At 55.3% G+C, this 16,811-nt stretch overlaps 2 protein-coding genes across 4 annotated transcripts; one reads left to right on the forward strand and one right to left on the reverse strand.

Moving 5' to 3' along the window:
* The first annotated feature begins 415 nt into the window (after positions 1-415).
* Positions 416-7,753, forward strand: ESAM (endothelial cell adhesion molecule). 2 transcript variants are annotated; one of them, XM_062608774.1, is made up of 7 exons: positions 416-509; positions 5,319-5,476; positions 5,787-6,000; positions 6,080-6,235; positions 6,531-6,653; positions 6,758-6,896; positions 7,327-7,753. In XM_062608774.1, exons 1-7 carry the CDS (start codon positions 464-466, stop codon positions 7,679-7,681), a joined length of 1,191 nt encoding a protein of 396 aa, XP_062464758.1. In that variant the 5' UTR covers positions 416-463; the 3' UTR covers positions 7,682-7,753. The 2 variants fall into 2 exon arrangements, with proteins under 2 accessions (XP_062464758.1, XP_062464759.1); XM_062608775.1 differs by lacking the exon at positions 6,758-6,896 and having other exon boundaries at positions 6,531-6,657.
* An 838-nt stretch (positions 7,754-8,591) lies between these two features.
* LOC134158642 (neurogranin) lies at positions 8,592-16,606 on the reverse strand. 2 transcript variants are annotated; one of them, XM_062608781.1, is made up of 5 exons: positions 16,400-16,606; positions 16,073-16,140; positions 15,922-15,984; positions 10,340-10,546; positions 8,592-8,753 (listed from the first exon to the last, which is right to left on the reverse strand). In XM_062608781.1, exons 1-4 carry the CDS (start codon positions 16,557-16,559, stop codon positions 10,340-10,342), a joined length of 498 nt encoding a protein of 165 aa, XP_062464765.1. In that variant the 5' UTR covers positions 16,560-16,606; the 3' UTR covers positions 8,592-8,753. The 2 variants fall into 2 exon arrangements, with proteins under 2 accessions (XP_062464765.1, XP_062464766.1); XM_062608782.1 differs by lacking the exons at positions 15,922-15,984; positions 16,073-16,140; positions 16,400-16,606 and adding an exon at positions 12,821-13,061.
* Positions 16,607-16,811: the final 205 nt, after the last annotated feature.

The raw sequence follows: 16,811 nt of genomic DNA on the forward strand, positions 1-16,811 counted from the left end.
ACCCTGCTTGGATCAAGGACCGGGATAACCTCAGCTGAGCCGGATTCATCCTGAAGCTCCCTAAAATGTGGGAGCTCGATCCAGAGAGTCAAAAAACCTCGGTTTGGGGGTATTTCTTCATTTGTTTTTAAGGATTAACATGTTTAGCCAAAGGCTCCTGTCTGCATTGGGATGCTCCATTGGGAATGGGATGGGATGTGGCTGGGGATGCTTTAGGGGTCCCTGTGCCCCGCCGCCGCTGTGTGTGACACATGATAGACTTAATCCATCACTAATAATAAGCCAAATAATGAATTAATCATCGCAGATTGGGGGGGGGGGGGCACTGCCTGAGGGTGGGGCTAGAAGAGGCCCCGCCCCTTTGTTATGCCCCGCCCCCTCAGAGGTTCCCCCCCCCATCCCGGTTCCTCCCCCCCCCGCCCCAGGCGCGGCCCCGGCACCTGCTGCTGCGGCGGCTCCGGCCATGGGCGCGCTCCCGCGGTCCGCGCTGGCGCTGGCGGCGCTGCTCGGTGAGACCCGCGGGGGGGGCACCGGGCGGGACACGGGGGGGGGGGGGGGACCGGAGCGCACCGGGCGGGACACGGGAGAGATGCAGCGGCACCGGGCGGGATGCGCGGATACAGGGGAGCCACCGGACAGGTCCCGGGGGGCACCGGCAGGACGCGGAGATACCGGGGGGGGGGGTCTCAGCACCCACGGGCCCCTCTCCGTGTCCCCACCCCAGCAGGCAGGTGGGTACTTGGGGTCCCATCCAGCCCGTCCCCGCCTAGGGGTGCCCTGAGAGGGGAAATCTGGGTCCCCTGGGAAAAGGCGCTTTGTTCCTTGAAGCTGCCGAGCAGTGCCTTCCAGCACCCCCAAACCAAAGCCCACCGTAGGGGCACCCCGATGTGCCGGAGGCGATAATTCACCCTCTGCACAGCATCGGGCAGGGGAAAAAAATCCGTGGTTTTCCTTTCTCCTATGATAAAATCCCGCTGCTTCCCTTGTTTATTGGCGCTCAAATCTGCCCCACTTGGTTTTGGGGTGACTTGGTTTTGGACCGCTTTCCATCCACCGGGTTTTCCCATATTTCTCCCCCTTAATTCCCAGCCTTTTCAGAGGTTTTTTGGAACTCCAAAGGGAAACATCCCTTGGCATTCCCAGTGAAGGAGAGGCCTTTGGGGAAAGGAAACGGCCCCAAAAACAATGGCAGTGGCGTTTCCTCCTGGCGGGACACAGGGTGGGGGTCCTTGCTCCTGGAGCCATTTTCCCTCCTTGAAGGTTGTTTTCCACGATAGAAGTTAATGGAAGGAAGAGGCACAGGGGTCGCTTGGTCCTTAAATCCCACCAGGACGCTCCTTTGCTGCATCCTGATGGTGTTGATTTGCACCGGGTTGTGGTGGATCTCTGTTCCCATCCCCAGACCTGTCTCCATCCCATCTCTGTCCCCAGTCCCATACCCACCCATCCCTGTCTCTCCTCAATCTTATCCACAATCTGTTCCCCAGTCCCAACCCCATCCCGTCTCTGTCCCCATCCCCAGTCCCCTACACATCCCATCCTTGTCCCCGTCCCCATCCCCATCCCCAGTCTCATCACAATCCCATCTCTCCCCATCACCAATCTGTTCCACATCCTTGTCCCTATCCTCAGTCCTGTCCTGAATCCCGTCCCTATCTCTGTCCCCGATCCATTCCCCAATCCCATCCCATCTCTTCCCATCCCACCCCCGGCAGAGGTTAAAGCCCATGTCTATCTATGGCAAAGTCACGTATTAGTGTTGGTATTATTTTAGTTAATTATTTATTTTCCCCAAATTTGGCCTCGCCGGAGGATACGGCCATTCCTGCCCCCCCCCCGGCCCCCCCAACATTCCGCCCCCGGGGTCGTGAGAAAAGCCACCATGGATTTTCCCAACGGACGTTGCTCTGCAGCCCGGCATCTCCTATCTCCCAGTTATAAATAGTCGGAGTTAAGGGAAGATGAATAAATCCCCCCCCCAAAAGAATGGAACAGGAGAAGCTGGGTGCCGAGCTGCTCCCTGACCTTTTTTTCTGGGAGTCATTTTCCCGGCCCGATTCCCGCTGTGGATTTTAAATCCCAAAGCTTGGGCTCTTGGGATTTAATTTGGGTCCCGGTTTCACATGACTCCAGCGCCTTAATCCTATCGAACGGGGTCATCAAACCCCAAGCGCCCCCAGGCTTTAATTCCTAATAGCTTATAGGGTGGGGTGGGGGGGAATTTTTGGGGAATGCTGGGGTTTGGGGTAGGAAGGAGCTTTTGGGGGGTGATTCCATGATTTTAGATGAGGATTGGGGTGTTTAATAGAGGTATATTGAGGATGCTGTAGGTGAGCAGGGATTTAAAGGTGGATATTTCCTTAGGGAAAGAAATTCAAAGGTAAATGTAAAAGGTTTTTTTTTCCATATGGAAAAAAATTAAAGGTGTTTTGAGAGGTGAATTTCAAGATATTTATTCCATAGGGAAAATAATGGGATTTTGAAAGGTAAATTTAACGGTGGGGTTTTTTTCCATGTGGAAAACAAACTCCCAGCAGATGGGCTGGAGCAGAGGGAAACCGCTGGGACAGGTGCTTAGCTCAGGGCTGCTGGATGCAAATCCTGGTTTTTCAGCCCAAAGAGCAGGCAGGAGGTCCCGAGATTCCCCCCTTTCCCCCCCTGCTCCATGACTGAGCGCCGGGAGCGGCTTAATTTTTCTATCTGGTTAAAGCATTAGAGGATTTGGAACGTCGAGGTGGCCAAAGCTGGAGCTGATGCCAAAGGGATCCACTCCCACAGCTCCAGCACAGGCTCTCCTGGCCTGTTTTAGGGTGACGTTTGTCCTGGAGGAGGAATTTAGGTAGAATTCTGGCAGAAAAAGGGGATTTGAGGGGTGAAGTGTGGAGCCATCTTCCTCTTCCCGATGTGCAGGAGTGGGAATAATGGAGCTGCGATCTCTGATCGCTGGGATTTAAGGATGCGGTCTCAGAGCACTAGTAACAGTCATCATTAGGTTTCAGAGTTAACACATCCTGGTGAGAGCACGAGGAACCCGGCCAGCACCCATGCTGGGGGCTTTGGGATACATGGAACTTGGGATACAACCAGGAACATCCCACCAGTGCTGGAGCTGCTTTTCCTGCTCTGTAGCCTGGATTTTCCAAGGGACCTGAAGTACCCTTTGGCCTCTGTTCCTTTTTTGGTGGTGGTGATGGAGGAGACAGGATGAAAACATGGATTTTCCCAGCTTTTGGGGATGCGTGGCTGTTTAGGAGCTGTGGCATCATTTAGTGATGGCATTTGCATCATTAATGAACCATTATTCTTAATAGTAATAGTATTACTCTATTATTAGATTATCCATACTATTAAATTATCCATATTATTATATTATCCTTATAACTAGTATTATAATTCCTAGAAAACATAATTATATCCAGTCATTATACAATATCTATTACAAATGATCTCTTTTATTCTAGATAATCATTAATTATCACATATTTTCCTCTTGATTACCTACGTTTAATCCAATATATTTGTAAGGATGAAGGCTTAAAAACCAGGATTTTCCCAGCTGCTGGGAATGTTTAGGAGTTGCAGCATCATTAAGTGATGCCTTTGCATTATTAATTAACATTATTATTATTATCCTAATTATGATCATATTTGGTAGTGATACGATAATTATTAGCATTATTATCAATATTATTAGCATTGTTATCACTGTTATTATCACTGTCATTATCGTGACCACTATTAGCACTCTCCCATCCTCACTATTATCACTATTCTTGGAATATGCTTTTATATATATATAAATATATATATATATTCTTATCAAAACATACCTCTATCATTATTAGAGAATTCCTATTATCAATTGTCCATTATTAAAACACAAGAGAGTTATTAGAAATCCCATATTTTCTTACCCACTAACCCTCATTTAATACAAGTATCTTCCCCAGGGTAACTAATTCCAATGGAATTGCTGTTGTTTTCCCGTATCACATATTTCCTTCTATCCCATAGTTTCATAAAACGAATATTAAGATTAATAGCCATGATTTCTGCTCCCTGATGCTGTCTCCATCACCCGGCAGCGTTTCCCTCACCAGGATTTAAGGGTTTATGTTCTTGGTTCTATTTTTAAGCATCTTCCTCCTCCCGCTTTTCCTCCGGAGAAGGGAAATTTGATTTAATTAATTCATTTTTTCTCAATTCCTGGGAAGACTTTATCGGCCGGAGCAGAGTTTCCTGCCTGGAGCTGGAAGGCTCTGTCCGGAAACCGCTCCGATGCCTTGTCAGGAGGGGGACGAACGGATGCAGGGAGGAGGCTAAAAATACCGCCCCCCCGCCCAGCGCCTTGTTTTCCTCTGGAAAAATCCCATTAAGCCCTTATAGTCCATAGGGAAGCTCCCTAAATCCTCCAGAACCAGGGATTTTCCCCCAAATCCCAGGTGGCAGCAAGGATTTGGGATCATGGGTTAGCATCATCCTTTCCCCTACCTCCCCTGCATCCTGATCCAGAGCATCCCTGGGGCTCTGGCAGGAGGGGGGCCAACCAGGGACACGGATCAATGGGATGCAGGGATGGAGCCACCAGGATGCAGGTCGTCGGTGGCATTCCCCTGGGAATATAAACCCAACTAAACCACAGCACAAACCTGCTTGAGCAGATTAATTTTCCAGCTGAGCTTTACAGGCAAAGCCAGGGAATAATCTTCCTGCGAGAGCCAAGCATCCTTCTCCAGCCCGTGGTACCCTCTTGTATCCCATTGCTTCTTCCCAGTGGGTTTTGGGGATGCTGGGATGCAGAGGATGCAGGGATGGGGTATTTGGGATGAGAGAGGCTTGGGGGATCAAGGGAAACCACCCATGAATAATCCCAGTTTAGCACTGGCAGCCAAAAGAGGGGATGCTGGAGAGCTTGAGGGGTGCACATGGATGTGTCCCCCCAGATAAATCCCACGGGATGGAGAATCTGGTGCAGCATCATGAGGGAGGTTGAGAGTACCTCAATACTGATCTAAAGGGGATGTCTGGCCACTGTAGCCCCTTGGGAGCAGCAGCATTCCCATGGAAAGGGAGATCTTCAACCAGAGGTTTTCCCATCCCAGGTGGGTGGGAAATGGGGGTGGGAGGGAATGGCATTGTCCTGCATCCTTCAGAGCAGCAGGAAAGCCCTTCCTGTGGCAGGGAAGGAATTAAAATGTCCTCCTTGCCCAGCTTCCTGGCAATGCCAGGGATTGTTGGGTTTTCCCTTTGGAACGGGGAGGTCTCTATGGGAAAAGAGCAGCTGGGATGAGTCACATCCTATGTTCTTCCCCTCTCAGGTGTCTCCTCGGCTGTGCTGGAGGTGCACGTGGGAATGGGCTCGGTGTTCTCCGTGGAAGGGCAGCAGGTAGTGCTGCCTGCCTGGTACACCAGCCATTCCCAGAGGAAGCCCTATGTCACCTGGCTGCTGGATAAGGAACATGCTGACCCCTTCCAGGTGAGACAGGAGGGGAGGGGGGGGGGGGGGGCTCGTGGTGTCCATGAAGGGGAGGTGACCATGGCTGGGGGGAAGCCTATAGTGTCTATGATGAGGTAGTTCCCATGTTTTGGAAGGCTCATGGTGCCCAAGACAGGGTGTACTTGTGGTGCCCATGGTGGGGAGATGCCCACGTTTCTCAGGCTGTGGATGCTCAGGGCAGGTGAGGGTGGAGGGGGCTGATGCTACTCACAAAAGTTGGGATTTGGGGGGGGTTCCTCTCCTACAACCCCATCTGGAGGAGACCAAGCGTGTGTTATCCCCCACGCAGATCCTGACCTACCTGGACGGGGTGGTGAAGGTGGAGGAGACGGAGCTGAAGCCCCGCGTGGGGTTCCTGTACCCCGTCCTCAGCCACAACATCTCGGTGTTCATCAACGCCACCCAGGAGCGCGACTCGGGCCAGTACATGTGCACGGTCAACGTGGTGGATGAGGCCTCCAGCATGGGCAAGAACATCGGCGTCATCAACCTCACCGTGCTCGGTAAGGCCCTCCTGGTCCATCCCCAACTCCCTCTGTCCCCTGCCACGCTGTCCCTTGGGATTCACGTCCATGTCCGCAGTGCCGCCGGCCACCCCGTCCTGCCAACTGCACGGGGAGCCCACGGTGGGAGCCAACGTGACGCTGAGCTGCAGCTCCAGGAAGGGGAAGCCCTCGCCCGTGTACCAGTGGCAGCGCACGGCACCCACCCTGCAGGTCTTCTTCCCCCCGGCACAGGGTAAGGGGCAACTGGGGGAGGGGGGGGGGAACTGGGGGCTGGAAAATCCCAGGAAGCTTCAGCATTGTCCATGTAATGCCTGGTCTTGCTGTGGGAGCAGGGAGTAGAGCATCCCCTTAACCCTGCCCATTCCCTACGCTAGGGGAATATTCCCTCCCCTCTGCCCATTCCCTGCAGGTAGTTAACAATGGGGAGGAGGTTTCAACCTCAGGCCAGTCCTCATTAGGTTTCAGAGTTAACAGCATGGGGGCCAGGGGCATGGCCAAGGGCAGCACCCGTATTTCTTCACCCTCAGACTGGCACAGGGGCACCCTCAAGCTGACCAACCTCTCCCTGGACATGTCGGGGCTCTACGTCTGCGCGGCCGAAAACCAAGCGGGTTCGGCTGAGTGCCGCATCGTCCTGGAGGTGCACTCAAGTGAGTACGTGTCCGCAGGGCCGGGGGGGATATTGTCCCTATGGAGTCCCCATGGGAATGAGGAGGGAAGCAACCCCCCGCCTCCATGCCACTCTGTCTCCCAGCTAGCACCAAGGCCGTCATCGCCGGCGCTGTGCTGGGCTCCCTGGGTGCGCTCGCCACCGTCGTCTTCTTCGCCCGGCGGGTCGTGGGATACCGCAGGAAGAAACGGGATGGGCAGGAGGAGGCAGCCAATGAGATCAAGTGAGGCGGCCCTCCCATGGAGGAGGTTCAGATGTCAGCGTGAGGTTCCAGAGTTAACGGGCAGGGGCAGGTTTCCATCTCTACACAGTCATCATTAGGTTTCAGAGTGAACAGGATGTGGGAGGAGGTTTCTGCCTCTAGCTATCCCTAATGGGGGTGTGGAGCAGAAGGTTTCCATCTCTGCCCAGTCATCATTAGGTTTCAGAGTTAACAGGAGGCTGAGAGGAGGTTTCAATTTCTCCACAGCCCCCAGCAGGTTTCAGAGTTAACCGGGGCATTTCCCACCTCACTTCCCCCCCCTTTCCCTCTTGTTCCCCTGTTTTGGGGTCCAGGAGCTCCCACAACCCCATTGCTTTAGTGGGGGGTGCCAGGGATGGGAATATCAGCATTTCCTGCCTCTGCTCCCACAAACCCTGTCCTCTCTTGCCAGGGAAGACGCGGTGGCCCCCAAGACCCCATCATGGGCGCGGAGGCCAGCCCCGGACACCCTCTCCAAAGCCAGCACCTTGTCCTCCATCGCTGGGCGCTGGGACAGACCCTATGGAGCGAACCCCCCTTCGGACACCGCCTCCATCCTCACAGCCACTGGCAGCTACCGGGGCCCCCCGGCGCGGGCAGGGGCGCGCCCCCCGGGCCTTTCACCCCACGCCCTGAACGGGGCTCCCCAGCACCGCCAGGATCCCACCCCCATTCCCTCGGGATCGCTGCCCACTTCCAGCTTGACACGGGCGGGCGCTGTGCCCGTCATGGTGCCAGCGCAGAGCCGAGCTGGCTCCTTGGTCTGACCCCCCCCACCCCATAAAATGGGGTGTCCAGCCAGCACCCCCACCCCCATTTTTTGGGGTGTTTTCTCCCTTTCTGGAGTCTTTTTTCTCTTTTTAAGACACCTCGAGCAGCTGGACTGGCCGTGGGGGGGGGGGGGGGTGTTAATGGGTGCGGGAGGCTCCTGGGGTTTTAGGGGGCTGAGGCCTCCCATACCTAGAACACCCCAAAATACCCTCTTGGGGGGAGGGGGGGAGGCCTCATTTTTTATATATATATCCTTAGATTGGTTAAAATTGGGGATTTTGCATAAGAGGATTAAAGGGGGGGAGGGAATTGGCGGGGGCAAAGAGGGGGGACGTGCCTTTTGTAGGGGTTTTGTGATTAAACACGGCCAGGCGCCTGCTGTGGGGTGACTCTGTGGGGCCTTGGGGACCTGAGTGACGTCACAGGGGCTGTGTGATGTCACAAGGGTGGCCTGTCTGTCACCGTGATGTCACACCGCGCATCAGACAGGGTGATGTGGCCTTTATGATGTCACAGCTTTGGTGGTACCGTGCGTGACCATGTGATGTCACGGTGACATGCCACGGGCCTGTGTGACGTCACACCATGTGCAACACTTGACTGTGTGATGTCACAGCCGCATGTGACACACCTGTATGGCGTCACAGGCACATACGGCAACACACCTCTATGACATCACAGCCACCTGTAACATCACAGCCTTTCTGGCATCACACCCACGTATGGCACGCAGCTGCACGACGTCACAGCTGCAACATCACCCTACCCTGTCACGTGAGCCATGTGCGCCTGTGTGACATCACAGCGGCACGTATGACATCACCGCCGGGCATCCCCCCACCCCCAGCTCCGCGCTGTGACCTCACCGCTGGGCCGGTGACGTCATAAGGCGCAGGGACAGGGCGCTCCGCAGGAACCTTTATTGGGGTCTGGGGCTCCGGGGGGGCGGGGCCGGGCTGCGGGGGGGCCCCGGCGGGCGCATGCGGGGGACGGGGCGAGAAGCGGCTCCGAGGCCTCGGCGGGCGACGGCGGCGGAGGAGGGGGGGGTCCGGGGGCGGCGGGAGGAGCCTGGAAGAGAGACACGGGTCAGAGAACGGCCGGAGCCCAGCGCCCTGAGCCCTGCATCCCGTGCCCGGCTCCTGCCTCCTGCCTGCGCCCTGTGCCCGGCTCCTGCAGCCTCTGCCCTCCTTGCACCCTGCTGCTGCAGCCCGCACCCTCTCCATGCCCGGTCCCCTCCCTGCCCCTGCTCTCTTTGCACCCTACCCACGCTCTGCTCCTGCTGCTCGCACCCTTCCCCTGCCCTACTTGCAGCTCACCCACCCCTGCCCTGCCTGCGCCTAGCGAGGCAGCCTAATGAGCTCTGTGGGCCTGAGCTGCTTCCCCATGGCAGCCCCACAGCACCCTTGCTGCATCCCCATTGCATCCCACTTGCATCCTCAGTGCATCTCCATGCATCCTCAATGCATTCCCATTGCATCCCTGTTGCATCCTCACTGAATCTCCATTGTATCTCCACTGCATGCTCAGTTCATTCCCACTGCATTCGCCCTGAATCCCCACTGCATCTTCAGTTCATTGACACTGCATTCCCTCTGAATCCCCAGTGTCCCCACTGCATGCTCAGTTCGTTCCCATTGCATCCCCAGTGATTTCCCAGTTCATTCCCATTGCCTCCTCACTGCACCCCCACTGCATCCTCTTTGATATCCCAATGCTTCCCCACTGCATCTGCAGCTCATTCCCACTGCATCCCTACTGTACCTTCAGTTCATACCTGCTGAATCCCCACTGCGTCTCTATTTCATTCCCACCGAATCCCTTCTGCATCTCCGCTACATCCGCAGTTCATTCCCACTGCATTCGCACTGAATTCCCACTTTGGTCCCATTGCATACCCGCTGAATCCCCACTGCATCTCCACTGCATCCTTGTTGAATCCCCGTTGCTTCCTCAGCTCGTTCCCACTGCATCTTCAATTCCTTCCCCCTTACTCCCCTCCCGCATCCCCATTGCATCCTCAGTTCATTCCCACTGAATCCCCTTTACATCCCCACTACATCCTCAGCACATTCCCATTGGATTCTTGCTGAAACCCCACTGCACCCCTATTGCATCCCCACTGCATCCTCAATTCCTCCCCACTCCATTCCCACCACATCCCTGTTGCATCCCACTTGCCTCCACACCAGCCCCGCCACACACACATGGCCGAGCCAGCACTGAGACCTCCTTGACGCTCACCCCAAACCATCACTCCCAGGACTCGGGGGCCATTCCCTGCTCCCCACATGGGCTCCAGCATTCCCGGGCTCCGATGCCACGCGGCCTCAGCACTGTGGGCGCTCTTTAAATTTACCTTTTCCTGCCAGGAGACTGTGACACAGGCTTTTAAAAATAGCATGTGCTGAGGCGAGGCGGCCGGGGCGGTGTTGCTAAGGGAGAAATCCAATTCCAATCCAGGCCTTCGCATTCCCATCCTAACTACTACGGCACGCTCCCAAAATTAGGGCAGGCAGGGGCTGCCTGCGGCGTGCCGGCACCTCCTGGGACGCAAACCCCATTTTCCATCCCGGATCAGCACCGGGAAGGATGCTCGGAGCGGCACCTGTGTGAAACCAGCCCTATCGGAGGGACCAGGGAAGTTTGGGATGTACCTAGTCGCCGTTGCGGAGGTCGCCGCCGCGGGTGCTGTTGGCGCACTCGGCGTCCTTGGTTTTCCGATCGATCTCGCCCCCTTTGATCTTCTTACGGGTCATATGGCCACGGAAACTGGCCTGGATCTTGGCGGCCGCCGCGTTGGCGTCGGGATCGTCCAAGGGGATATCCAGGATGTCCTCGTCCAGCTTCGTGCAGGCTCCCTCCTGGTGGCAGCAACAGGAGGGTTAGGGGTGGTGGGGTACCAAAACCAGCATCATTCCTCCCCACCCCAATTGAATCCATTAAATAAGGTCCTTAATTAGCCGTGGTGCTAAAATTTTTGGATAAAAGTCAGTTTTTTTACTCAAAATAAGGGTCTTCTGCTAAAAATTAGGGATCTTTGTTAAAAAACAGGGTCACTGACATCCCAGTTATATCCCAGATGTACATCCTGAGGTGTCTCGGGGGGGTTGCGACCAAAGATGCAGCAGGGGAAGATGCTTCACCCCCTACTCATCCCTAAATCCACCTTGGACCACCTGCTGGGGCTGGATCCAGCTTCCTGAGGGTTGTGATCCAGATTAAGGAGAATCCATGGGAGCAGAGGGTGGGTTTGGGAAGGTTTGGCACAGGGGGGCTCATGCTGCACAAGCTGAGCTGGTCGTGCCTCAGTTTCCCCTTCCCCATGCAGCCTGTTGCATCCTCCTGCTTCCCTCCTCAGGGCTTTGGCTGAAAGCACTGGGAAAATTGAGAAGGGAGCGATGCCAGAGGGGAAGAAAAACAGATGAGATGGGAGCGAGCCAATGCTGGATGCTCCGGTGTCCACACACATCCTTTGCATCACCCTGGAAGCGCTTTAAAGGAGTTAAGGGAATATTTGGGGGGGGTTATTTGGAAGCTGTGGGTTGTTTTTTTGGGGGGGATGCAATTCCCTTCAGAGCATTCCATGGCTCTGGAAAGTTGCTCAGGTTGGTTTACTGTTGTGAAAGGTGAGGGGAACAAAAGAGCGGTAGTGGCTTAAGTGACGGGTCCAAGGTGGAAATGATATGTCCAGGTGGAAATGTTATAGCCAGGGGCCTGAAATCCTATAGCCAGGGGAGAAATCCTATATAAGAGGGACACACACCTATATCCAGGGGAGAAATCCAATATCCAGGGGCAGGAAATCCTATATCTAGGGGAGAAATCCTATATCCAGGGGCAGGAAATCCTATATCCAGGGGAGAAATCCAATATTCAGGGGAGAAATCCTATATACAGGTGGGGGGAACCTATATCCAGGGGCAAAATCCTATATTCCAGGGAGAAAGCCTATATATGGAGGGGTATAATCCTATATCCAGGGCAGAAATCCTACATCCTGGGGGAGAAATCTTATGTACAGGTGGTGGAAACCTATGTCCAGGGGCAAAATCCTATATTTCAGGAAGAAAAACTATATCCAGGGGAGAAATCCTATATCCAGAGGGGTATAATCCTATATCCAGGGGCAAAATCCTATATCAAAGGGAAAAATCCTATATCCAGGGGAGAAATCCTGTATACAGAGGGGTATAATCCTATATCCGGGGGAGGAATCTTACATCTGAAGGAGAAATCATCTGTGCTGGAGGATAAATCCTATATTCAGGAGAAGAAATCCTATATACAGAGAGGGAAAATCTGTAACCAGGGAAAAATCCTATATTGAGAGAGAGAAATCCTATATGGGGGGGGGGAGGGAATCTTATATGCAGGGGAGAAATCCTGTATCCAGGGGGGATAGATCTTATATCCAGGGTGGGCTTTGCCTCTCTGGAGGTATCCAGGAGGGGAGATGGGGCTTTCTCTCTGTGCTGCTGGTTGAGCAGGAGGGGAAAAGGGGGGAAAAGGGGAAAAAAAGAGGGGGGAAAAGGGGAAAAGCAGGGGGAAAAGGGGAGAAAGAGGGAAAAATTATGTGGATTTTTGGTGGATCAACTCCCTGAGCTGGCTGGTGACCGGGCAGTGAGCGGATGCTCACCCCAGGTGAGGATGGAGGGGTGCAATCCCCTGCTCTCCCCAGTTTATCCCTTTATCCATAAAGAACCCCTGATCCCACCTGGAAAGTCATTTGTGGGGGAATAAAAAGCTGGATAAAAGCAGAACCCCTGGTTTGGCTGTGGGATTCGGGGATGGGGGGCACTTCCTTGAGCAGGATGCGGGATGCTGCATGGATCCTGAACTGGTATGAAAGGAGGGTATGGAATTTTGGGGAGGGGGGTGGCATATGGGCCTGGGTGGGGGGTCCACGCCAAGTTGGTTGCAGCACCCCATAACACCGCCAAAATCCCCCCCCCAAAAATCCCCCCATCCCTCCCAAATTCCCCCCCTCCATAACACCTCCAGCAGCCCCCCAGATCCCCTCCGCCGCCCCCAGCACAGGAGCAACAATAACCCTAATCCTAAAGGAAATGCAAAAAGGCGAGATGTTAGGATGGGGAGATGGGGATGGGGAAAGGGAAGGATCGGGATGAACCTACATTGCAGCAGTCCATGGTGAAGCAGGGGTGGGCGGCCAGCGATGGGCGAGGGGCTCCGGCAAGGTCTCGCTTCCCGGCAGCAATCCCGGTGGCAAGTTGAGCGGAGCCGCTTGCCTACGTAATGCGCTTCCCTCCGGGCGAGCCTATCAGCCCGACACCCTTCCAGGTTTTAGGAGCGAGGGGGGGTGTGTGTGTTTCTTCCTATTTTTTTTTCCCCCTTTCTCCTCTTTTTTTTAGAGCCTCCTCCAATTTGATTCCGCAGCCTCCGACTGCCTTAAAGGAGCCGGCAGCTCGGCCGGGAGCTTCGTGTCATGGAAAGATGACACGCGGAGGATGCGTGGCAGGGTTAACAGGGATGGGATCCGGAGGGATCTGGGGAGGTGTTTGCCACGGCAAATGGAGGTGATGGCTTAGTTTGGGGTGGGAAAGGGGATGCTTGGCCTGCAGGCATGCTGGAGGCATGCCCCCCGGGTGTGTTTCCATGGGGAGCAAAACATTCCCAACCTACTTAGGGCTTGGCTCTGAAGGAGGGTGAGGATGGTGAGGGTGAGGGTGAGGATGGTGAGGGCGAGGATGGCAAGGAAGTGTGGGAATGGCAGGACACCACATCCCACCGAGTGTCCACTGAAGCCCAAGGGGTGCTGTGCCCAAACACAGACATTTTGGGAATTGGGGGTCCCTTTCCTGCTCGCAGGAGCATCCTACCCCCCAAATTTGGGGTGTTTTCCAGCAACACCTGCAATTCCAACCATTTTTCCACCCTTGGTGCTACCCACAGACCCCACTTTTGCCCTGGACCATACCAAGGTGCTGGGACACAACAGGGGGACCACAGGAAGGCAGAGGGACCCCTGGAGGGTGAGGGGGGCTGTATCCCGCATCCCCCCGCATCTCCCACCCCGCGCCGCTAATCCGGGTTTGGGAGTTGCTAAGCAACCACAGAAGTTGCCGATGCCGGCTCTGGCCAGCTCCCAGATCCTGGGGATGCAGCGTGGACCCCAGGATGGCACCAGCACCCCCAGCACAGCCAGGCCACAACTGTCCCCAGCCCAGCTCCGGGCATGGTGGCACCGACCTTCCTCTCTGCCATCACCAGCACCACTGTCACCATCAGCATCCCTGCCTCACTGACATCACCATCTCATCCCTGGCACTGGCACTGTCCTCATACCAATCACTTCCGCCACAATCCCTGTCCTGACCCCACCATGGTCCTGTACCTATCAATACCCCCTTTCCCATTGTTACCCCCATCCCTATCCCTAACCCTTTCCCTGTCTTTATCCCCAACTTCATCATTCTCTTTGTCCCACCCGTCACCATCCCATTATCACTCTTGTCCCTGTCCCATCATCCCTGTCACTATCACCATCCCTGTCATCATTCCAGTCATCACCCTCATCCCTGTCTCTATCACCATCCCTGTTCCCATCCCCATCTCCATTTCTGTCCCTACCCCCCCAGCAGCACCCTGGCACCCAAACCCCACACCCAGGGTGATGGATGCTCCCGGAGCATCCCTCAATCCCCATGCCAGCCATCGGCTCCTGGCAATTCCCACTGGAGACACTTTTCCACCACCATCTCTTCCCACCAGCGCAGCAGGGGGTGGGAATAGCTCTGCTCCAGCTTCTAGGAGAAGCATTGGCTGCTCCACGGGGATCTGTAGATGGAAAAATGACCCCCTTCCCTTTTTATAGACCCTCCAGATCCATCTTATCCTGTTCTGGTGAGGGAATGTAAGGTGGTTTGAGGGGAGCAGAGTGGAAAAGCGTTTGGGATGATTCGCTCATCAAAAAGCTGGGAAAACCATTGCTAAAACTAGGATTCCAAATGCTGGAGGATCAGCCTGGTACCAGTAAACCCCCAAAAGCACAAACCCAGAGAGCTCAGGAGCACTTGTAATGTGACAGTGGAAGTCACCCCAGGTTTTCCTGTGGGATGCAGCCCCCCCTCCCGTCTCCCAAGTGTGCTCTGGCCGGTCCTGGCAAAGGCGCCGGCGTCTCCCGGCTGCGGCTGCGGAGGAGGGATGCAAAATGCCAGAACATTTCTAATCATTAACGGTGGATTTTGAGCCTGTTCCAGACTCCTGCGTTTTCCCTTCATCCAAGAAAACAACCCACCCCAGGGCGCAACGTGGAGCGGGGCGGGGGGGGGGGTGTGGAATATTGGGATGATGCTTTTCCAAGTGCTCCAGCACTGATTAAATCTGGATCCAGATAAAATAACCTGTGCTTTGGAAAGGGGCACATCCTGCTGGAAGCATCCCACCGTCATGGTTTGAGGTGGTGGCACTGAGGTGTTCAAATATCCCTTAAGGAATCAATAAATTGGGAATTTGATGCTGGAAAGGTGCCCTGGGTGGGCAGCTGGAGCAGTAGCCGATTGGCATCTCCAGCTCTTTTTATTCCCCATCCCTCCTTCCTGTTTTTCCCAGGGATGCTGTGCCCCGTGCCATGCCCACACCGCATATGGCTGGGAAAAACAGGAAAAAGGGGGGAAAAATGAGGGGAGAATGAGCAGAGAGTTCATCCCTCTTAAAACCAGGACCCAGCTTTGACACAACCCCATCACCTTTTGTGGGATGAGGTTTTAGAGTTTCGCTCCCCAAAATGCCGTGGGGGCATCTCAGCTCTTGGAATGGGGGTTGGAAGAGGAGCAATGTCACCTCCCTTCTTCATGTGGGGCTGCTATTAGATGTCTGACAACCTCCAGAGATGCAGGGGCCTAAATATAGAGTCTTAAAATATCATCCTGAGCTCAGCCCAGATCCTAGAACTGGGAAAAATCCCGGGTGGGAGCCACTAATTATGGTGGGACCTCATTAGGAGAAACCCTCATTAAGGAAGCACCAGGGGGGTGGGATGGGAGCAATTCCCAGTGGGAAAAAAAGAGGGTTTTGGGGACAGTTTGGAGTGGTGGCCCCAGGGAGGTGTCCCTTCTAAAGAGGGGACATGCTCCCCTCCAGCTGAGGGTTGCATCCCAGTGAGGGGTTTTGGGATGGATCCCAGTGTGTGGGTACTGCTGAGTACTTGAGCTACTCCTCATTGCTGTTTCGGGTTTGAATAGTGCTAGTTTGGGTGCGGCGCTGTGTCACTTACCGTGGGTGCAGCACCGCCAGCCTCCTCCTTGCCCTTCTCCTTGTCCTTGTCCTTCTCTGGCTCCTGGAGGAAAAGCAGGAAAACCTAAAGCTCAGGAGCAGGGGAGACCCCAAATTCTCAAGCGATTGAGGGACAAGGGAGGGCGGCGTACCTGGGAAGAGGGCTGGGATTGAAGCTCCTCCAGCTGGGCTCCCCACACCACCGGGTCAGCCGAGGTGGCTGCGGATGGAGAAAGCCTGATGCCACGTGGATGGGCACATGGACAGGCCTGACGCCCTGGGTGATGGGCGCTAAGGGGAAGGTTCAAGGCCACGGGTAGTGGGCACACAGGGCAGGCACGATGCCATGGGTGATGGGCACATGAACAGCCCCAACACCCGAGGCAATAGGCACAAGGGGAGGGCTGATGCCACACAGGGTGGGCAGGCAGCAGGGGCTGGAGGTGCGGGCAGGGGTGCTGTTGGGCTGTGCCACTCACCCTCTCTCTGCTCCAGCAGCGTTTGGAAGTGCTGAGCAGCAAAACCCACTATGTCGGGGGGCTGCACCCGCAGCACCTCCATTACCAGCCCCTCCAGCAGGTTCCGGAAGCCGGGGGGCAGCCTCAGGGTGGTGCTGGAGAACGGGATCGACATCTTCATCACTCCCAGTTCCCTGCAGCGGCACAAGCGAGGTCAGAAACCACCCGCAACCCCGCTATCCCGACCTGGCGGCACCGGGACTCGAACCCGTGGACAACCAACACGGGAGGGTGGAGGAGCGGTGACGCCGTTAGAGGGCACCAGCCGCGCCTGTGCATTGCTGCCTCTAACCGCGCCTGCGCGGCCTTCGGTAACGGAGGGTCCCGGACTCCGGTTCCTTTGGTTCCCACTCTGTTCTCCCCGGTTCCCCCC

The sequence above is a fragment of the Pezoporus occidentalis genome, unplaced genomic scaffold, assembly GCF_034315485.1.
Source record: "Pezoporus occidentalis ecotype Australia unplaced genomic scaffold, CSIRO_AGI_Poc_V1 ctg130, whole genome shotgun sequence".
In the NCBI taxonomy this organism is placed as follows: Eukaryota; Metazoa; Chordata; class Aves; order Psittaciformes; family Psittacidae; genus Pezoporus; species Pezoporus occidentalis.

What these genes read in the sequence shown, in the direction of transcription:
- LOC134158642 (XM_062608781.1), bottom strand. Translation starts at nt 16,559, where the DNA reads ATGAAGATGTCGATCCCGTTCTCCAGCACCACCCTGAGGCTGCCCCCC. An exon ending in AATCCCAGCCCTCTTCCCAG is followed by an intron (nt 15,985 to 16,072) that starts GTACGCCGCCCT and finishes CTTTTCCTCCAG; the next exon opens with GAGCCAGAGAAGGACAAGGA. An exon ending in CTGGCGGTGCTGCACCCACG is followed by an intron (nt 10,547 to 15,921) that starts GTAAGTGACACA and finishes TGCTGCCACCAG; the next exon opens with GAGGGAGCCTGCACGAAGCT.
- ESAM (XM_062608774.1), top strand. Translation starts at nt 464, where the DNA reads ATGGGCGCGCTCCCGCGGTCCGCGCTGGCGCTGGCGGCGCTGCTCG. An exon ending in AACATGCTGACCCCTTCCAG is followed by an intron (nt 5,477 to 5,786) that starts GTGAGACAGGAG and finishes TCCCCCACGCAG; the next exon opens with ATCCTGACCTACCTGGACGG. An exon ending in CATCAACCTCACCGTGCTCG is followed by an intron (nt 6,001 to 6,079) that starts GTAAGGCCCTCC and finishes CCATGTCCGCAG; the next exon opens with TGCCGCCGGCCACCCCGTCC.